The sequence below is a fragment of the Pleurodeles waltl genome, chromosome 12, assembly GCF_031143425.1.
Source record: "Pleurodeles waltl isolate 20211129_DDA chromosome 12, aPleWal1.hap1.20221129, whole genome shotgun sequence".
Classification (NCBI taxonomy): domain Eukaryota; kingdom Metazoa; phylum Chordata; class Amphibia; order Caudata; family Salamandridae; genus Pleurodeles; species Pleurodeles waltl.
Genome location: NC_090451.1, coordinates 79,669,777 through 79,690,281, shown reverse-complemented (window position 1 = coordinate 79,690,281; position 20,505 = coordinate 79,669,777). Strand labels below are relative to the sequence as shown.

The following is a 20,505-nucleotide window of genomic DNA, read 5'->3' as shown; positions in this document are numbered from 1 at the left end:
CTCTCCTTCCAAGGATAGAACACACTGCAGTTCTCATAAGAACGGACAATACGACAATGCATTACTTGAACAAGCAGGGGGGAACAAAGTCTCTTCTCCTATCTTGAGAATCTCAAACTATTTGGACCTGGACCATTCGAAACGGAATCAGTTTATGAGCAGAACAACTGCCAGCAAGGCAGAACTAGACAGCAGACACCCTCAGCAGACTAACATCTGCCTGTCACAAATGGGAGCTGAACAAGGAGGTGCTCGACCAAGTTTTCAAGAGGTGGGGAGAGCCCAACCTAGATCTATTCGCAACTCCGCAGAACACCAAATGCCGCTTTTAGGCAGGTTGCGTTCCCCCATCTGGGCTTGTGGGGGAATGCCTTTTCGATGGCATGGTATGGAATATTTGCCTACGCTTTTCCATCCATTCCCCTGATTTCAAGAGTGCTCACAAAAATCAAGAGAACATTGCAGACTAATCCTGATAGCTCTGTATTGGCTTCACCAACATTGGTTTTTGGAGCTCCTCCTGCTCGCAGAGACAGACCGCATTCCACTGACAGTCTCACCGCAGCTCCTGACAAGGATCGAGGGTCAAGTTTTGCATCCGTGCCCCAAATCACTAAAGTTTTCAGCTTGGCTCCTGAACACAATGAGTTTGCCCATTTAAACATTCGCCCCGAATGTTGGAAGATACTTTCAAAGGCCAGAGCGGATAGCACAAACAAATCATACTCTCTGAAATGGAAAAGGTTTTGTTTATGGTGTCAGAAAGAACAGGTTGATCCACTATTGTCGCCACCAGAACAGATATTGGCCTATCTTTTCCATCTGGCGTCAACAAGATTGTCTCATGCATCAGTCAGAGTGCACTTGGCGGCCATATCTTGTTTCAGGTGTTCGCCGAAATCGCCATCTTTGTGGTCCTCTAGGTTGAGTAAATAGTTTCTGAAAGGGCTCTTTTGAGTTTTTCCACCAGTAAGACCTCCTCCACCCTTCTGGCAGCTCAACAAGGTTCTATCTCAGCTTCTGAGACATCCATTTGAACCCATTCACAAATCGGAATTTAAGTACTTGTCATGGAAAGTAGCTCTTCTGGTGGCCCTTACTTCTACGAGACGCATCAGCTCAATCCAAGCTTTAACCATTCAAGAACCTTTCCTTCAATTTAGGCATGATGGAGTGATACTTCGTACAAACCCAAAATTTGTTCCGAAAGTTCCATCAGACTTTCATATTAACAAGCCTTTGATCTTGAAGTTGTTCTTTCCAAATCAGTCATCTCTGGCAGAAAGGGCTCTTCATTCGTTGGACGTCAAAAGAAATCATAAATTTTATTTGGAGGGAACCAAGCAGTTTCGCAAGACTACACAGTTATTTGTAGCTTATAGCGCCCAGTGGAGGGGTCAGGCCCTTTCCAAGCAGAGTATAGCAAGGTGATAGCAGCTGCTATAAAGTTTTGTCACCAAGCAGCTGGTAATCCTTTACATTCTTCAAAGGGCACACACTACGAGATCTGTCTCAGCGTCGATGGCGCTGTTTGCAGGTGTGCCCCTACAAGACATCTGCAGAGCGGCCACCTGGAGAAGTACCCACACGTTTACAAGGCACTACTGTTTGTGGGGCCAAACCTAAAGGAGATATAGCGGTTGGGCAGGCGGTCCTGCGACATCTGTTCCAGTAATGGTGAGCTAACATTACCTCTCTCCATCCTTCTTTTCTGGTATGCACATTGCATATGCTGATTGTGCTTAGTATGTGCATTTAGTCGTTTAAGTACATGAATGTTTCTGTTCATAAGTAACTGCATCTCTTCAGATAAGGAAACTATAATGCCTTTTTCAGTTAAGATCGCTATCTGTCAGCAATGCCAATGATTTCTGGTCAATGCAATGTGCTGCATATACTGCTTTGTAGTCTGATTCAAGCATGTGAATCTATGAAAGTTCCAATACTGGAGTAAAAAAATTAGTTACTTACCTGTAACTATAGGTTCGATGGCATCTGTCGCTGTAGATACGCATGTTCTGCAATAGCTCGCCATCTGGTGTTGGGCCGGAGTGTTACAAGTTGTTTTTCTTCGAAGAAGTCTTTCGAGTCACGGGACCGAGTGACTCCTCCTTTTGTCTCCATTGCGCATGGGCGTCGACTCCATCTTCGATTGTTTTTTTTCCGCCATCGGGTTCGGACGTGTTCCTGTCGCTCCGAGTTTCGGAACGGAAAATTAGCTAATTTCGGAAGATTTTCGTCGGTATTGTTGCGTTCGGGATCGGCGTACTTAGATTCCACACCGCATCGAAGATCGAAGAGCTCCGGTGCCCTTCGGGGTAGTTTTTCGATCCTCCGTCGGGGCCTGGTCGGCCCGACCGCGTGCTGAAGAACGCCGATGGAACGGACCCCGTTCCGTTTCTGCCCCAAATGCCACAATAAATACCCCTACACAGACCAACACTTGGTCTGCAACCTGTGCCTGTCACCTGAGCACAGCGAAGACACCTGCGAGGCCTGTCGTGCGTTCCGGTCCCGAAAAACACTCCGAGACCGTCGAGCCAGAAGACTTCAGATGGCGTCCGCACCGACAGCCCAACGGGAGTTCGAGGAACAGGAAGAGGAAGGTACCTTCCCGATCCAAGACTCAGACTCCGAAGGATTCGACGATACACAAACCGTGAGTAAGATGTCGAAAACCACACAGAGAAACATTTACAAGGCCCAGGGGACGCCACTGCCATCCGGCCATGGCTCCACCCATAAATTCGGTGACCGACCGTCGGCACCGAAAAAGGCCCAAACAGTGCCGAGATTGTCCGACTCCGGTCGAGACACCGGCACGCAGCCTTCTCGGGACCGAGAAAGTGCTGGAGACAAGCCTCGACACCGAGATGCCGGTGTGGACACGGCTCGACGCCGAGACAGCGGCACCGAAACAGATCGACGCCGAGAGGTTTCGGCCCCGAAAAAGAAAAAAGTCACCTCGGAGCCGAAAAAACACGCAGACAGGGTTTCGATGCCGAAACAAACTGCAAGCGACCCAGGTTCAGGCTCTTATACAGAAGAGCACTCGCTAACCTCCCAAATGCAGAAGCATAGGTTTGAGGAAGAGCTACAAGCAACTGATGTGGACCATACGCAAAAGCGTATCTTCATACAGCAGGGGACAGGAAAAATAAGCACCCTTCCCCCCATTAGGAGAAAGAGAAGGTTGGAGTTCCAGACTGAACAGACACCACAACCAAAAGTGGTGAAAAGAGTTACCCCACCACCCTCTCCTCCGCCCGTGATTAACGTCTCACCAGCACAAACTCCATCACACTCCCCAGCTCACACCACCATGAGCCAGGGTGACCAAGATCAGGACGCATGGGACCTATACGACGCCCCAGTGTCAGATAACAGTCCGGAGGCATACCCTACGAAGCCATCTCCACCAGAAGACAGCACCGCGTATTCTCAAGTGGTGGCTAGAGCAGCACAATTTCACAACGTAAGCCTCCACTCAGAACAGGTCGAGGATGATTTTTTATTCAACACACTCTCCACCACCCACAGCTCATACCAAAGCCTGCCTATGCTCCCTGGTATGCTCCGGCACGCAAAAGACATCTTTAAGGAGCTGGTCAAAAGTAGGGCAATCACACCAAGGGTGGAAAAAAAGTATAAGGCGCCTCCTACAGACCCGGTTTTCATCACTACACAGCTGCCACCAGACTCTGTCGTTGTAGGAGCAGCTAGGAAAAGGGCCAACTCTCATACATCTGGAGATGCACCACCCCCAGATAAAGAAAGCCGCAAGTTCGATGCAGCTGGTAAAAGAGTCGCAGCACAAGCTGCAAACCAGTGGCGCATCGCGAACTCCCAGGCACTACTTGCGCGCTATGACAGAGCCCACTGGGACGAGATGCAACATCTCATTGAACATCTGCCCAAGGACTTACAAAATAGGGCAAAACAAGTGGTTGAGGAGGGACAGGCCATTTCCAACAACCAGATCCGCTCCTCCATGGACGCTGCAGATACAGCTGCACGGACAATTAATACATCTGTAACTATCAGAAGGCATGCATGGCTCCGAACGTCTGGATTTAAACCAGAGATTCAACAAGCAGTTCTCAATATGCCTTTTAATGAAAAAGAACTGTTCGGTCCAGAAGTGGACACAGCGATTGAGAAACTCAAAAAAGATACGGACACTGCCAAAGCCATGGGCGCACTCTACTCCCCGCAGAGCAGAGGGAATTACAGCACATTCCGTAAAACGCCCTTTCGAGGGGGGTTTCGGGGTCAAAGCACACAAGCCAGCACCTCACAAGCCACACCGTCCAGTTACCAGGGACAGTATAGAGGAGGTTTTCGGGGACAATATAGAGGAGGGCAATTCCCTAGAAATAGAGGAAGATTTCAAAGCCCCAAAACCCCTGCTACTAAACAGTGACTCACATGTCACTCACCCCCTCCACACAACACCAGTGGGGGGAAGAATAGGTCATTATTACAAAGCATGGGAGGAAATCACTACAGACACTTGGGTTCTAGCAATTATCCAACATGGTTATTGCATAGAATTTCTACAATTCCCTCCAAACATACCACCAAAAGCACAAAATTTAACAACACACCATTCCAATCTCCTGGAGATAGAAGTGCAGGCACTATTGCAAAAGAATGCAATCGAATTAGTGCCAAACACACAAATAAACACAGGAGTTTACTCACTGTACTTTCTGATACCAAAGAAGGACAAAACGCTGAGACCAATCCTAGACCTCAGAGTAGTGAACACTTTCATCAAATCAGACCACTTCCACATGGTCACACTACAAGAAGTATTGCCATTGCTAAAACTACACGACTACATGGCAACTTTAGACCTCAAGGATGCTTATTTCCATATACCAATACACCCATCGCACAGGAAATACCTAAGGTTTGTATTCAAAGGAATACATTACCAATTCAAGGTACTGCCTTTCGGATTAACAACCGCACCAAGAGTCTTTACCAAATGTCTAGCGGTAGTCGCTGCACACATAAGAAGGCAGCAAATACATGTGTTCCCATATTTGGACGACTGGCTAATCAAGGCCCATTCGTTCATACAGTGCTCAAATCACACAAATCAGATCATACAAACCCTCTTCAAACTCGGGTTCACCGTCAACTTTACAAAATCCAACATTCTGCCGCGCAAGGTACAACAATACCTAGGAGCCATAATAGACACATCAAAGGGAGTAGCCACTCCAAGTCCACAAAGAATTCTAAATTTCAACACCATCATACAACGCATGTATCCAACACAAAAGATACAGGCAAAGATGGTATTACAACTCCTAGGCATGATGTCTTCATGCATAGCCATTGTCCCAAACGCAAGACTGCACATGAGGCCCTTACAACAATGCCTAGCATCACAGTGGTCTCAAGCACAGGGTCACCTTCTAGATCTGGTGTTAATAGACCGCCAAACTTACCTCTCGCTTCTGTGGTGGAACAACATAAATTTAAACAAGGGGCGGCCTTTCCAAGACCCAGTGCCACAATACGTAATAACAACAGATGCTTCCATGACAGGGTGGGGAGTACACCTCGATCAACACAGCATACAAGGACAATGGAACGTACATCAAACAAAACTGCATATCAATCACCTAGAACTTCTAGCTGCTTTTCAAGCACTAAAAGCTTTCCAACCAATAATAGTTCACAAATACATTCTCGTCAAAACAGACAACATGACAACAATGTATTATCTAAACAAGCAGGGGGGGACGCACTCCACGCAGTTAAGCCTGCTAGCACAAAAGATTTGGCATTGGGCAATTCACAACCAAATTCGCCTAATAGCACAGTTTATACCAGGGATCCAAAATCAACTCGCAGACAATCTCTCTCGAGATCACCAACAGGTCCACGAATGGGAAATTCACCCCCAAATTCTGAACACTTATTTCAAACTCTGGGGAACACCTCAGATAGACTTGTTTGCGACAAGGGAGAACGCAAAATGCCAAAACTTCGCATCCAGATACCCACACGAACAATCCCAAGGCAATGCCCTATGGATGAACTGGTCAGGGATATTTGCTTACGCTTTTCCTCCTCTCCCTCTCCTTCCTTACCTGGTAAACAAACTCAGTCAAAGCAAACTCAAACTCATATTGATAGCACCAACTTGGGCAAGGCAACCCTGGTACACAACGCTGCTAGACCTATCAGTGGTACCCTGCATCAAATTGCCCAACAGGCCAGATCTGTTGACACAGCACAACCAAAAGATCAGACACCCAGATCCAGCATCGCTGAATCTAGCAATCTGGCTCCTGAAATCCTAGAATTCGGGCACTTACAACTTACCCAAGAATGTATGGAAGTCATAAAACAAGCCAGAAGGCCATCCACCAGGCACCGCTATGCAAGTAAATGGAAGAGGTTTGTTTGCTACTGCCATATTAATCAAATACAACCATTACACACAACTCCAGAACATGTAGTGGGTTACTTGCTTCACTTACAAAAATCTAACCTAGCTCTCTCTTCCATTAAAATACACCTTGCAGCAATATCTGCATACCTGCAGACTACCTATTCAACTTCCCTATATAAGATACCAGTCATTAAAGCATTCATGAAGGGCCTTAGGAGAATTATACCACCAAGAACACCACCTGTTCCTTCATGGAACCTAAATGTTGTCCTAACTAGACTTATGGGTCCACCTTTTGAACCCATGCACTCCTGCGACATACAGTTCCTAACCTGGAAGGTGGCATTTCTCATCGCCATTACTTCCCTAAGAAGAGTAAGCGAGATTCAGGCGTTTACAATACAGGAACCTTTTATACAACTACACACAAATAAAGTCGTCCTAAGGACCAATCCTAAATTTTTGCCAAAGGTTATTTCACCGTTCCATCTAAATCAAACAGTGGAACTTCCAGTGTTCTTTCCACAGCCAGATACCGTAGCTGAAAGGGCACTACATACATTAGATGTCAAAAGAGCATTGATGTATTACATTGACAGAACAAAAAACATCAGAAAGACTAAACAACTCTTTATTGCATTTCAAAAACCTCATGCAGGAAACCCAATTTCAAAACAAGGTATAGCCAGATGGATAGTTAAATGCATCCAAATCTGCTACCTTAAAGCTAAACGACAGCTGCCCATTACACCAAGGGCACACTCAACCAGAAAGAAAGGTGCTACCATGGCCTTTCTAGGAAACATCCCAATGCAAGAAATATGTAAGGCAGCCACATGGTCTACGCCTCACACATTCACCAAGCACTACTGTGTAGACGTGTTATCCGCACAACAAGCCACAGTAGGTCAAGCCGTATTAAGAACATTATTTCAGACTACTTCCACTCCTACAGGCTGATCCACCGCTTTTTGGGGAAATAACTGCGTTCGATGGCATCTGTCGCTGTAGATACACATGGTATGCATGAGCTCGCCATCTGGTGTTGGGTCGGAGTGTTACAAGTTGTTTTTCTTCGAAGAAGTGTTTTCGAGTCACGGGGCCGAGTGACTCCACCTTCTGTGCTCATTGCGCATGGGCGTCGACTCCATCTTCGATTGTTTTCTTTCCGCCATCGGGTTCGGACGTGTTCCTGTCGCTCCGAGTTTCGGAACGGAAAGATAGCTGAAGACGGAAGATTTTCGACGGTATCGTTGCGATCCGGTTAGAGATAGACACATACGACGACGCGTTGAACATCGAAGCGCTTCGGTGCCCTTCGGGGTAGATTTCGGCACCCCGTCGGGGCCTAGTCGGCCCGACCGCGTGGAGGACAACGCCGATGGAACGGACCCCGTTTCGATTCTGCCCCGAATGCCACAACAAATATCCTTATACGGACCTACACTCGGTCTGTAATCTGTGCCTGTCACCCGAGCACAGCGAAGAATCCTGTGAGGCCTGTCGGGCGTTCCGGTCCCGAAAAACTCTGCGCGACCGTCGAGCGAGAAGACTGCAGATGGCGTCCACGCCAAAAGAGCGTCGACAGTTCGAGACAGAAGAGGAACAGGAGGAATCCTTTTCCATCCAGGATTCAGACTCCGACGAGCTACACTCTACAAGAACTGTGAGTAAGACGTCGAGATCAAACCTTAAAAAAGGAAAGAAGGCCCAGGGGACGCCACTGCCAACCGGCCATGGCTCCACCCAAATTCTCGGTGACCAACAATCGGCACCGAAAAAGGCCCATTCAGTGTCGAGATCGTCCGACTCCGGTCGAGACACCGGCACGCAGCCTCCTCGAGACCGAGAGAGTGCTAAACAGAAGCATCGACACCGAGAGTTCGGTGTCGACACGGATCGACGCCGAGACAGTGGCGCCGAAGACCATAGAGGCCCAGAATTTTCGGCACAGAAAAAGAGGAAGGTTACCTCGGAGCCGAAAAAACAATCGACAGGGTTTTCGGAGCCGAAAAAAGCGACATCAGACCCTGTTTCTGGCTCCTACACTGAAGAGCATTCTATGTCTTCTCAAATGAAGAAACATAGATTTGAACAAGAACTGCAATCCACTGACGTGGATCACACGCAAAAGCGTATCTTTATTCAGCAGGGGACTGGGAGGATCAGTACCCTTCCACCTGTCAAACGAAAGAGAACGCTTCAGTTTACTCCTCAGCAACAAACAGCACAAAAGGTAACACCTCCTCCCTCGCCTCCACCTGTAACTCCGGCTTCGCCAACTTACACCCCGTCACATTCGCCAGCTCACACCGCCATGAGCCACGATGACCAAGATCAGGATGCGTGGGACTTGTACGACGCACCAGTGTCTGATAACAGCCCAGACACATACCCAACTAGGCCATCACCACCGGAAGACAGCACAGCCTACTCACAAGTGGTGGCTAGAGCAGCACTATTCCATAATGTGGAACTACACTCGGAACAAGTAGAGGATGATTTTTTATTTAACACCCTCTCCTCAACCCACAGCTCCTACCAAAGCCTGCCGATGCTCCCAGGCATGCTACGCCATGCAAAGGACATTTTCAAGGAGCCAGTTAAAAGTAGGGCAGTGACGCCTAGGGTGGACAAAAAGTATAAGGCGCCTCCTACGGACCCCGTATTCATCACCTCTCAGCTGCCACCAGACTCTGTGGTGGTAGGGGCTGCCAGAAAACGGGCAAACTCACACACTTCTGGGGATGCACCTCCCCCAGATAAAGAAAGTAGGAAGTTCGATGCAGCCGGGAAGAGGGTTGCTGTCCAAGCAGCAAACCAGTGGCGCATCGCAAATTCACAAGCGCTGCTAGCGCGATACGACAGAGCCCACTGGGATGAGATGCAGCATCTCATTGAACATCTCCCAAAAGATCTGCAAAAAAGAGCAAAACAGGTTGTTGAGGAGGGTCAAAACATTTCCAACAATCAAATACGCTCCTCCATGGATGCAGCAGACACGGCCGCAAGAACCATTAATACGTCGGTTACCATCCGTAGGCACGCATGGCTCAGAACGTCTGGATTCAAGCCAGAAATTCAGCAGGCAGTGCTTAACATGCCAGTAAACGAGAAACTTCTGTTCGGTCCGGAGGTCGACACAGCCATAGAAAAGCTCAAGAAGGACACTGACACTGCCAAGGCCATGGGCGCACTCTACTCCCCGCAGAGCAGAGGATCTTATAACACCTTCCGCAAAACACCTTTTAGAGGAGGGTTTCGGGGTCAGGCCACACAAGCTAGCACCTCACAGTCCGCACCGCCCACCTACCAGGGACAGTACAGGGGAGGTTTTCGGGGCCAGTATAGAGGGGGGCAATTTCCTAGGAATAGAGGAAGATTTCAAAGCCCCAAAACCACTACCAACAAGCAGTGACTCACACGTCACTCACCCCTCCCACACAACACCAGTGGGGGGGAGGATACATCAATATTACGAAGCATGGGACAAAATAACTACAGACACATGGGTCCTAGCAATTATCCAACATGGTTATTGCATAGAATTCATGCAATTCCCTCCAGACATACCACCAAAATCACAAAATTTATCAAAATACCATTCACAGCTTCTAGAGATAGAAGTTCAAGCACTACTGCAAAAAAATGCAATAGAATTAGTACCAAGCACACAAATAAACACAGGAGTTTATTCACTGTACTTCTTGATACCAAAAAAGGACGAAACACTGAGACCAATTCTAGACCTCAGGGTAGTAAACACATTCATCAAATCAGACCACTTTCACATGGTCACACTACAAGAAGTGTTACCATTGCTCAGAAAACACGACTACATGACAACCCTAGACCTCAAGGACGCATATTTCCATATACCAATACATCAATCACACAGGAAATATCTAAGGTTTGTATTCAAAGGAATACATTACCAATTCAAAGTATTGCCTTTTGGTTTAACAACCGCTCCAAGAGTATTCACAAAATGCCTAGCAGTAGTCGCTGCACACATCAGAAGGCAGCAAATACATGTGTTCCCGTATCTAGACGACTGGCTAATCAAAACCAGTTCGCTCACACAATGCTCAAACCACACAAATCAAGTCATACAAACCCTCTACAATCTAGGGTTCACCGTCAACTTTGCAAAATCAAACATTCTGCCAAGCAAAGTACAGCAATATCTAGGAGCCATAATAGACACGACAAAAGGAGTAGCAACGCCAACTCCACAAAGGATCCACAATTTCAACAGGGTCATTCAACACATGTCTCCAAACCAAACAATACAAGCAAGAACAATACTACAGCTCCTAGGCATGATGTCCTCATGCATAGCCATTGTCCCAAACGCAAGACTGCACATGAGGCCCTTACAACAGTGCCTAGCCTCACAGTGGTCTCAAGCACAGGGTCACCTTCTAGATCTGGTGTTGCTAGACCGCCAAACTTACCTATCGCTTCTATGGTGGAACAGTATAAATTTAAACATAGGGCGGCCTTTCAAAGACCCAGTGCCACAGTACGTAATAACAACAGATGCTTCCATGACAGGGTGGGGAGCACATCTCAATCAACACAACATAAGAGGACAATGGAACATACATCAAACAAAACTGCATATAAATCATCTAGAATTATTAGCAGTTTTTCAAGCACTAAAAGCTTTCCAACCAATCATAACCCACAAATACATCCTTGTCAAAACAGACAACATGACAACGATGTATTATCTAAACAAACAAGGAGGAACACATTCAACGCAGTTAAGCTTGTTAGCTCAACAAATATGGAAGTGGGCAATCCACCATCAAATTGGTCTAATAGCACAGTTTATTCCGGGGATCCAGAATCAGCTGGCAGACAATCTCTCTCGAGATCACCAGCAAGTCCACGAATGGGAAATCCACCCACAAATTCTGAACACCTACTTCACACTCTGGGGAACACCACAAATAGACTTATTTGCAACAAAAGAGAACGCAAAATGCCAAAACTTCGCGTCCAGATACCCACACAAGCAATCCCAAGGCAATGCCCTATGGATGAACTGGTCAGGAATATTTGCTTACGCTTTTCCTCCTCTCCCTCTCCTTCCTTACCTAGTAAACAAATTGAGTCAAAACAAACTCAAACTCATTTTAATAGCACCAACGTGGGCAAGACAACCCTGGTACACAACACTGCTAGATCTGTCTGTAGTACCACACATCAAACTGCCCAACAAACCAGATCTGTTAACGCAACACAACCAACAGATCAGACACCCGGACCCAGCATCGCTGAATCTAGCAATCTGGCTCCTGAAATCCTAGAATTCGGACACTTACAACTTAGCCAAGAGTGTATGGAAGTCATAAAGCAGGCCAGAAGGCCATCCACTAGACACTGCTACGCAAGTAAGTGGAAAAGATTTGTTTGGTACTGCCATCATAATCAGATACAACCACTAGAGGCAACTCCAAAACATATAGTAAATTACTTGCTCCATTTACAAAAAGCAAAGCTAGCCTTCTCTTCTATTAAAATACATCTTGCAGCAATATCTGCATACCTGCAAACTACATATTCAACTTCCTTGTATAGGATACCAGTTATCAAAGCATTCATAGAAGGGCTTAAAAGAATTATACCACCAAGAACACCACCTGTTCCTTCATGGAACCTAAACGTGGTTCTAACAAGACTCATGGGCCCACCTTTCGAACCCATGCACTCTTGCGGAATACAATTCCTCACCTGGAAAGTTGCCTTTCTCATCGCCATTACATCTCTAAGAAGAGTAAGTGAAATTCAAGCGTTCACAACACAAGAGCCTTTTATACAAATACATAAAAATAAGGTCGTCCTACGACCTAATCCAAAATTTTTACCAAAAGTTATTTCTCCATTCCATCTAAATCAAACGGTAGAACTACCAGTATTCTTCCCACAGCCAGATTCTGTGGCTGAAAGAGCACTACATACATTAGATGTCAAAAGAGCATTAATGTACTACATTGACAGAACGAAGAACATCAGAAAAACTAAACAGCTATTTATTGCATTCCAAAAACCTCATGCAGGTAACCCAATATCAAAACAAGGTATAGCCAGATGGATAGTTAAATGCATCCAAATCTGCTACCTTAAAGCAAAAAGACAACTGCCCATTACTCCCAGGGCACATTCAACAAGGAAAAAAGGTGCTTCAATGGCCTTTTTAGGAAACATCCCAATGCAAGAAATATGTAAGGCAGCCACTTGGTCTACGCCTCACACATTCACCAAACACTACTGTATAGATGTGCTATCCGCACAACAAGCTACAGTAGGTCAAGCTGTATTAAGAACTCTATTTCAGACAACTTCTACTCCTACAGGCTAAACCACCGCTTATGGGGAACTAACTGCTTACTAGTCTATGCATACCATGTGTATCTACAGCGACAGATGCCATCGAACTGAAAATGTCACTTACCCAGTGTACATCTGTTCGTGGCATCAGTCGCTGAGATTCACATGGACCCACCCACCTCCCCGGAAGCCTGTAGCAGTTCAGAAGTTACCTTCAATTTTGTACATTTGTATATATATTACTTAATCCTTTAATAGATACATACTTACATTTTTCATTGCGCGGGCACTATTACTATAGTACAACTCCTACCTCACCCTCTGCGGGGAAAACAATCGAAGATGGAGTCGACGCCCATGCGCAATGAGCACAGAAGGTGGAGTCACTCGGCCCCGTGACTCGAAAACACTTCTTCGAAGAAAAACAACTTGTAACACTCCGACCCAACACCAGATGGCGAGCTCATGCATACCATGTGAATCTCAGCGACTGATGCCACGAACAGATGTACACTGGGTAAGTGACATTTTCATTACTAGTCTATGCAGAACATGCGTATCTACAGCGACAGATGCCATCGAACTGAAAATGTCACTTACCCAGTGTACATCTGTTCGTGGCATCAGTCGCAGTAGATTCGCATGTGCCCACCCGCCTCCCCGGGAGCCTGTAGCAGTTTGGAAGTTACCTTCAATTATTTATATATGTATCATCTCAACCTTAAATAGGTGCATACTTAGTCACTCCATTGCATGGGCACTATTACTACAATTCAACTCCTACCTCACCCTCTGCGGGGGAAAAACAATCGAAGATGGAGTCGACGCCCATGCGCAATGGAGACAAAAGGAGGAGTCACTCGGTCCCGTGACTCGAAAGACTTCTTCGAAGAAAAACAACTTGTAACACTCCGGCCCAACACCAGATGGCGAGCTATTGCAGAACATGCGAATCTACTGCGACTGATGCCACGAACAGATGTACACTGGGTAAGTGACATTTTCATTCTCCAGTATTAGAATCGTTCATAGATTCACATGCTACCACCCACCTCCCAGGGGAAGCTCACCTTTTTTGTTACTTTCTCGATCAACTTTTACAATTACAAAGGTGCTGGAGCTTCTCTCAGGAGGTTCTAGAGGGTGGGGTTATCTGATTGGTTAATGCTGCAGTTTGGTCTTTTATAGATTGGATAGATTACTAAAAGTAGAGCTAAAACTTATTGCTGTTATGTCTTTGGAGACATTGTCTTTTCCAAGGTACCCGGGACTCCCATCTCGACGACTGGGAATGATTCAAGCATGTGAACCTATGAAAGATTCCAATACTGGAGAACTATAGTTACTGTTAAGTAACTTATTTTCTTACTGTTAAATTAATTTCATATGCTGATATATCATATTGAAATTTCACAAGGGGATATGTTCAAATTGTGGCATGGTGCAGGCCTCCTAGAAGAACATTGTGCACCTTTTGTTTTTAGACAGATGTGTCCATGAGAGAAAAATGATTTCTGATTCATAATACTGGATGTTAAATGTACATAAAATCTGTCTTAAAAAAAAAAGCCATGAAATGGTGAGAATAGCAGGTTATTATACGAAGTGGTGTGTTCTCTTCTTGACTAAGCCATAAAAACATTCTTTATTGTTTAATACAAGACCCAGTATCGCCTTTCAATTAACATCAATCGATTTTTGCTTGTTAAAAAAAAAAACAATCATCAATTCAGTGCTAAAACTTTGTATTGTCTGTTAAAATGATTGCAAGCACATAAAATGTTTTTGATCCATTTGTTAGGTTTCTATTTGGTAAAATGTTGAAACAAAGGCTGTGTTCTTCAGAATATAAAGCAGCCGATTCGGCCACTGGTGTGCCTGCAGGCACTTCTATTTGATTTTGTTTTTTACCACTCTTTTCTTTCTGTCACAGGTTTTCGGTAAACAAAAGGATATTTATAGTTGGCTTTGGATTGTACGGTTCAATACACGGACCAACTGATTATCAAGTAAATATACAGGTATTTAATCCAAACAGTTTCCTCTGGCTGTACATAAAGTAGCTGCTGGTTTGTTGCTATTATCTCTGTCTTTTGATTGCGGAGACTCTTCTGTATGCAACTGCAAGCTCCCTCCAGGCTTGGTCATTTCCACCTATATTGGCATATTGCCCTCTTACAGAGGCATGACATCAGTGGGTGCAAATATTTTGTTACAGTTGTACTGATCATGATATTTTGCGAGAGTGTTTGCAGCTCTGCAAACTCTATTCTTAATTGCTTTCTAACGTGTGAACATGGTACTCATTATGTTGTACTAGATCCCAGTCAGGCAAAACACAATTTTTTTAAATGTTAAACAGAATTTAGTAGATTAATTTATATCAAGTAAATGTTCTGTAGTAAATAATTCCCACAAGGGCATCCAATGTTGTAACCTTTTGTTCATGCAACAGTGGTGAATCTGAAGGGCAGACTGAAATCAAAGGAACCATTTTTTGTTTCTTAGGTCTGCAGCAGTGTGGGCAATAAACATCCGTTATCCACTGCTGAGCATGAAAACCTATTTGGTAACAGAACTTGTCGCTAGTACAGTACTTGTTCGGCACTGCATCTTGCAGTGGACACTGCTTATCTCAACTAATGCTGTCTGGCTCCCTCCTTACCTATGTCACTGTTGGACCAGTTGTCTGAGACAACCAGCCTTTATTGATAAGTGACCCCACTCTGTTTTCTGAGGCTATTTCTCCTGCTGTATTCCCCTGCCATTTTTAGTGACCTTTTTGAGCAGCAGTTATGCCACCTTACAGATGTAAATCATATTGACTTCCACTTATTCAAATCTGTCACTCTGAACATTCAAAGTTCTTCACTCTCCACTATGTGGTACAGAGTTTTATACTAGTCGTTCAGCCACACACCAGTAAAACTCATCACTTTAGAAAGCACATGGTAATATTTCATGGTTTCTTCCTCTGATCTTAGGTTGTCACTGGCAATTGTTGTTTTGTATTCGACACACATCAGTAGCCTAATTCGTGTCCGAATTCTTCTAACCGGAGAAATCAGGTACAGAGTTTGGATTTCCTTTTCCTTTGAGGCCTGGACATGATCTCACATAAATGCCAAAAGAGGATTATTCAGAGGTGTTTCTTGTTATTATATCTGCATTTTTAAGCTTCTAATACCAGTGCACCTACGGGTACAAAGTTATATTGTAGCAGAACTTATGTTTTTAATTTTTCTAAAAAGAAAATTAATCATTCCACACTTTTAAGATTAAGGTAGAATAATCATTCCATCAAAATAGAGTGACTTCGCCTTTCTAGTAAGTCATGCCTTGGCTTGAAATATCCCAAGCAATGAATGTCCCTTGTCACTAACGTCATATGCAGATATGCTGAATCACATTTGAAGATGGTTCAGCAATCACCGTGGAGTGCTTAATTGTCAGGCTCGTTCTTAATATAGTGGGCTGGTTTCACACATTATGAATAAATGACAAAAAGACTACTCACCCAGATGTCTGTGAAAAACCAACTCTTCGGTGAAATCTGAGTATAGTTTGACCCTGACTATACTGATAAACAAATCAGTGACATTGTGAATACTCATTAACCCTTTTGCTGCCAGGCCTTTTCCCCTTCAGGTGCCAAGCCTTTTTTTGGCTATTTGGGGTAGTTTGCGCTTAGGCCCTCAACTTTTTTGTTCACTTAAGCTACCCACGCCAAATTTGCATCCTTTTTTCGAACATCCTAGGGATGCTAGAGGTACCCAGAGTTTGTGGGTTTCCCTGGAGGAGACCAAGAAATTAATCAAAATACAGCTAAAATTTAACAACAACAAAAAAGGGGTGGGGGGGGTGGAGTGCTGGAGAAGAAAGCATGTGTTTTCCCCCTGAAAATGGCATCAACAAAGGGTTTGTGGTTCTAAAATCACCATCTTCCGAGCTTTCAGGAACAGGCAGACTTGAATCAGAAAACAACATTTTTCAGCACAATTTTGGAATTTTACTGGGACAAACCCCATTTTTACTATTCGTTTTGTGCTTTCAGCCACCTTCCAGTTAGTGACCGAAATGTGTGTGAAACCAATGTTGGATCCTGGATAGCTAAACATTTCTGAAAAGTAGCAAAATAATGAATTTAGAATGGGGTCATATTTGTAGATCCGTTAAGGTTTTCCTACAGAAAGTAACAACTAAAGTAAAAAATATATATATATATTGAAATTGAGGTGAAAAAAAAAAAAAGCCATTTCTGGCCAAGTTTTCTTCTAGAACTTTTCCAGCTATGGCAGATTTTTGAAAGCAATATACAGTTAAGTCTGCTGGACTCTTCATGTTGCTGGATATATAGGGCTTGTAGGTTCATCAAAAATCCTCGGTACCCAGAGCCAATAAATGAGCTCCACCTTTCAATGGGTTTTCATTGTATACCGGGTATACAGCAATTAATTTGGTGAAATATAAAGACTGAAAAATAGGTATCAAGGATACCTTTGTATTTCCAAAATGGGTACAAGATAAGGTATTGAGAAGCAGTGGTAATTTGCACATCTCTGAATTCTGGGGTCCCCATACTAGCATGTGAATTACAGGGCATTTCTCAAATAGAATTCTGGCAATAACACGTGTTCTTCTATTTTGTGTTCCCCCAAGTCTCCCGATAAAATGGTACCTCACTCGTGTGGGTAGGCCTACTGCCTGCGACAGGAAACGCAGCATGGACACATCACATTTTTACATTGAAATCTAACATGTTTTTTGCAAAGTGCCTAGCTGTGGATTTTGGCCTCTAGCTCAGCCGGCACCTAGGGAAACCTACCAAACCAGTGCATTTTTTAAAACTAGACACCTAGGGGAACCCGGGATGGGGTAACTCGTGGCTTTCACCAGGTTCTGTTACCCGGAATCCTCTGCAAATCTCAAAACTTGGCAGACAAACACTTTTTCCTCACATTTCGGTGATGGAAAGTTCTGGAATCAGAGAGGAGCCACAAACGTCCTTCCACTCAGCATGTGAAACACACCACCCTGGACTCACCCAGATGTTTAGTTTTCAGATGAATCTAGGTCTCGTAGATTTTTCTACATGGCAGTGTCCCAAAGCCCAAAAAGTTCAGCCCTCACCATTCCAGGGGGGACGATTTTGAGAGTTAGCCAAGCTCTCAAGGCCCAAATGTAAAATCAAAATAATCAAATGTCATCTTGCTTGCCGTTGAGATAAGATCTTTTAGTGCTGGGGGAATAGCTGAAAGACTGTTACCTCCTTCATTTGGAGTGAGGGCATAACCATGCCCATACTGGTTGGTAGCTACCACCCCAAATTATTATTATTTTTTTATTTTTATTTTTTTACAAATTCCCTGGCATCTAGTAGGCTTTCTGACACCCACCCCCCCTCCCCCAAAGCCCCCTGGGGAGTGGATCAGGGTAATTGCCCCATCTGCCCACCAGGGAGCAGTACAACTTTGTCCCCATTTATTTGGGGTGGGGGTATGGCCATATCCCGCCTTTTTTTTTTTTTTTTTTTAATCCTTCCCTGGTGTCTAGTGGACTTTCTGCCCCCCCTTGGGGGCAGATGGGCCTTTCAAAAATAGTCCAATCTTCCCCCAAGAAATGGGCAACAGTAATGTGCTCCGATGGTACACCCCCTCCTCCAAACACACACACACACCAGTCCCTGGTGCCTAAGGGGCTTCTGCCCCCCTTGGGGACAGATTGGCATAATAAAAATAGGCCGGTGTGCCCCCGGGGGGGGGGGGGCAGAAATGGCCTAAAATAACTTTGCCCCCCATCCCCAGGGAAGCGGCCCTTGCCTAAGGGGTTGCTCTCCACCCCTGGGGGAGAGGGGGGACAGATTGGCCTAATTAAAATAGCCCCCCTTGAGGAGCTGCCCTTGCCCATGTAAAGTAAACAAACTCCCTGGTGTCCAGTGGGCTAAGCGATCGGGCTGCAGGAATGCTCAAAGACATCAAAGGAAAGGAAAAGCCTTTCCTTTGATGCCTCTCTGTTCTCCTCTCACCCACTGCCCCCCCACACCCTCACCCTCCAAATCTGAAGAGAAATGTAAGCTCAGTTTCGAGCGAGATGGGGGCGACCTCCGGTGACGATCACAAGTGGATGTCATCAGACATTCCAAAGTGATTCCCCTTCCATCCCTGCCTAGGGGAGAGCGGCCGGGTCCAGGACGTAACGGTTACATCCTCGGCAGCCAAGGGGTTAAGGTTTAACAGGCTTACCTGTGCCTGACCTATTGGCTTTGCCAGTACGGGTTCTAATTTTGTTTTTAATTGTCGTTCTGAGGGTTGCGGTGGTGTGTGGGAGCTACCTCACAGTTTTCCTTCTCACAATCCCTTCCTTCTTTCCACTGCTTTTGTTCTCCTTACGTCACATCCCCTCTCTAGTCATGCTTCCAACATGCCCTTTCGCTTTTTTTTTTTTTTTTTTTTTTTTTAAATAAAGGAGCAGTGCCTCCTTGGGACCACTTTTTCACCCGTATTCAGAATTCATTTATTTCCCTGCCCAGAGGCACTTTCCCATTTTATTTTGCTGATGGTTGTAGGGCAGGCTTCAATACTTGCATTCCTACTTTTAACCATTTCCTTAGACTGCTTTTCGCTAACATTGTCTTATACCCTCTTTTTTTTTTTTTTTTTTTTTTTTTTTTTTTTTTTTTTTTTTTTTTTTTTACTATAATGTTTATTAAAACTATATTCCCTAACTATGGATTCCACTTTCTTTGTAATTCAGATTTTATGGCTTTGAGATTAAACTGTTAACAGTAGTATTTTTTTCACTAAATGAGTTTTCAGTTGTTTGGTTGCTCAGTATTAGGTTTCTGTTTTACCCCCATGAATTAACAAACTATTCTACATCACCACCAAGACTACTTCTAACATCATCTGTCAACTGGGAAAAATCTACAAGAACCTTTTTTTTTATTGAAGCTTTTGGGGCTTTAGTTGAATCCCACCAGGGATCTCTGCACTCTGTGTTTTTTTTTTTTTTTTTTTTTTTTTTTTTAAACTACTACATGAACAATATTGTGTGCATCTTACTAACTCCTCCCATCGATTTGTCTTCTAGATTATCCACACAGACAGCAATACAGTGCTGGGTCAGAACGACACCGGGTTTAGCTGTGATGGATCATCAAATACATTCCGGGTGATGTTTAAGGAGCCTGTAGAGATTTTACCCAATGTCAATTATACTGCATGTGCTACACTGAAGGTACTATTTGAGAAAAATAAAGTTTATTTTATATATGGTATTTTAATAGGGTCAGTTTAATAGAGCTAAAGGGTATCTTAGTAACTTGGTGTTTGCATGCACTCTGCCATATTAGAATGTTACAATTTGAAGGCCTATAAGTAGTGTTTTGGATATTGATTTAAAGATACTGGGAAGCAGTGACATTTTTCTTTCTCTATCAGGACCACCCAATCAAATCGTTCTTGTGTCCAGATTAGTTAAGCTTCTCCAATCCCCAGCAAGGAGACAGGATGCTTATTACTGCCACTAGTGATTTTTTGGGAATACTGTGAAAATCCTTCAAGCATATTTGATGAGGCATTCTATCCCTTCTAGTATGACAATTGATATTAGGAACATTCGAAGAATAAAATGCACCACAATCTACAGAATGTGCCCAGTTTAGATCTGAAGGGGAATCTAGTTACTTCTTCCCCATTCCCTCAAGCATTTGTCAGGGAAGTCTTTTGGCCCGATTACTTTTCTACCTGCTC

General features: G+C 44.5%; 1 protein-coding gene across 2 annotated transcripts in view; it reads left to right on the top strand.

Moving 5' to 3' along the window:
• BTBD2 (BTB domain containing 2) overlaps positions 1-20,505 on the top strand; it is a 127,704-nt gene that overhangs the window by 64,692 nt on the left and 42,507 nt on the right. For both annotated transcript variants that reach the window (XM_069216607.1, XM_069216606.1), the window contains 2 exons: positions 14,688-14,775; positions 19,844-19,990. In XM_069216607.1, coding sequence (XP_069072708.1) covers positions 14,688-14,775; positions 19,844-19,990 — 235 coding nt within the window. The remainder of the gene's footprint in view (positions 1-14,687; positions 14,776-19,843; positions 19,991-20,505) is intronic.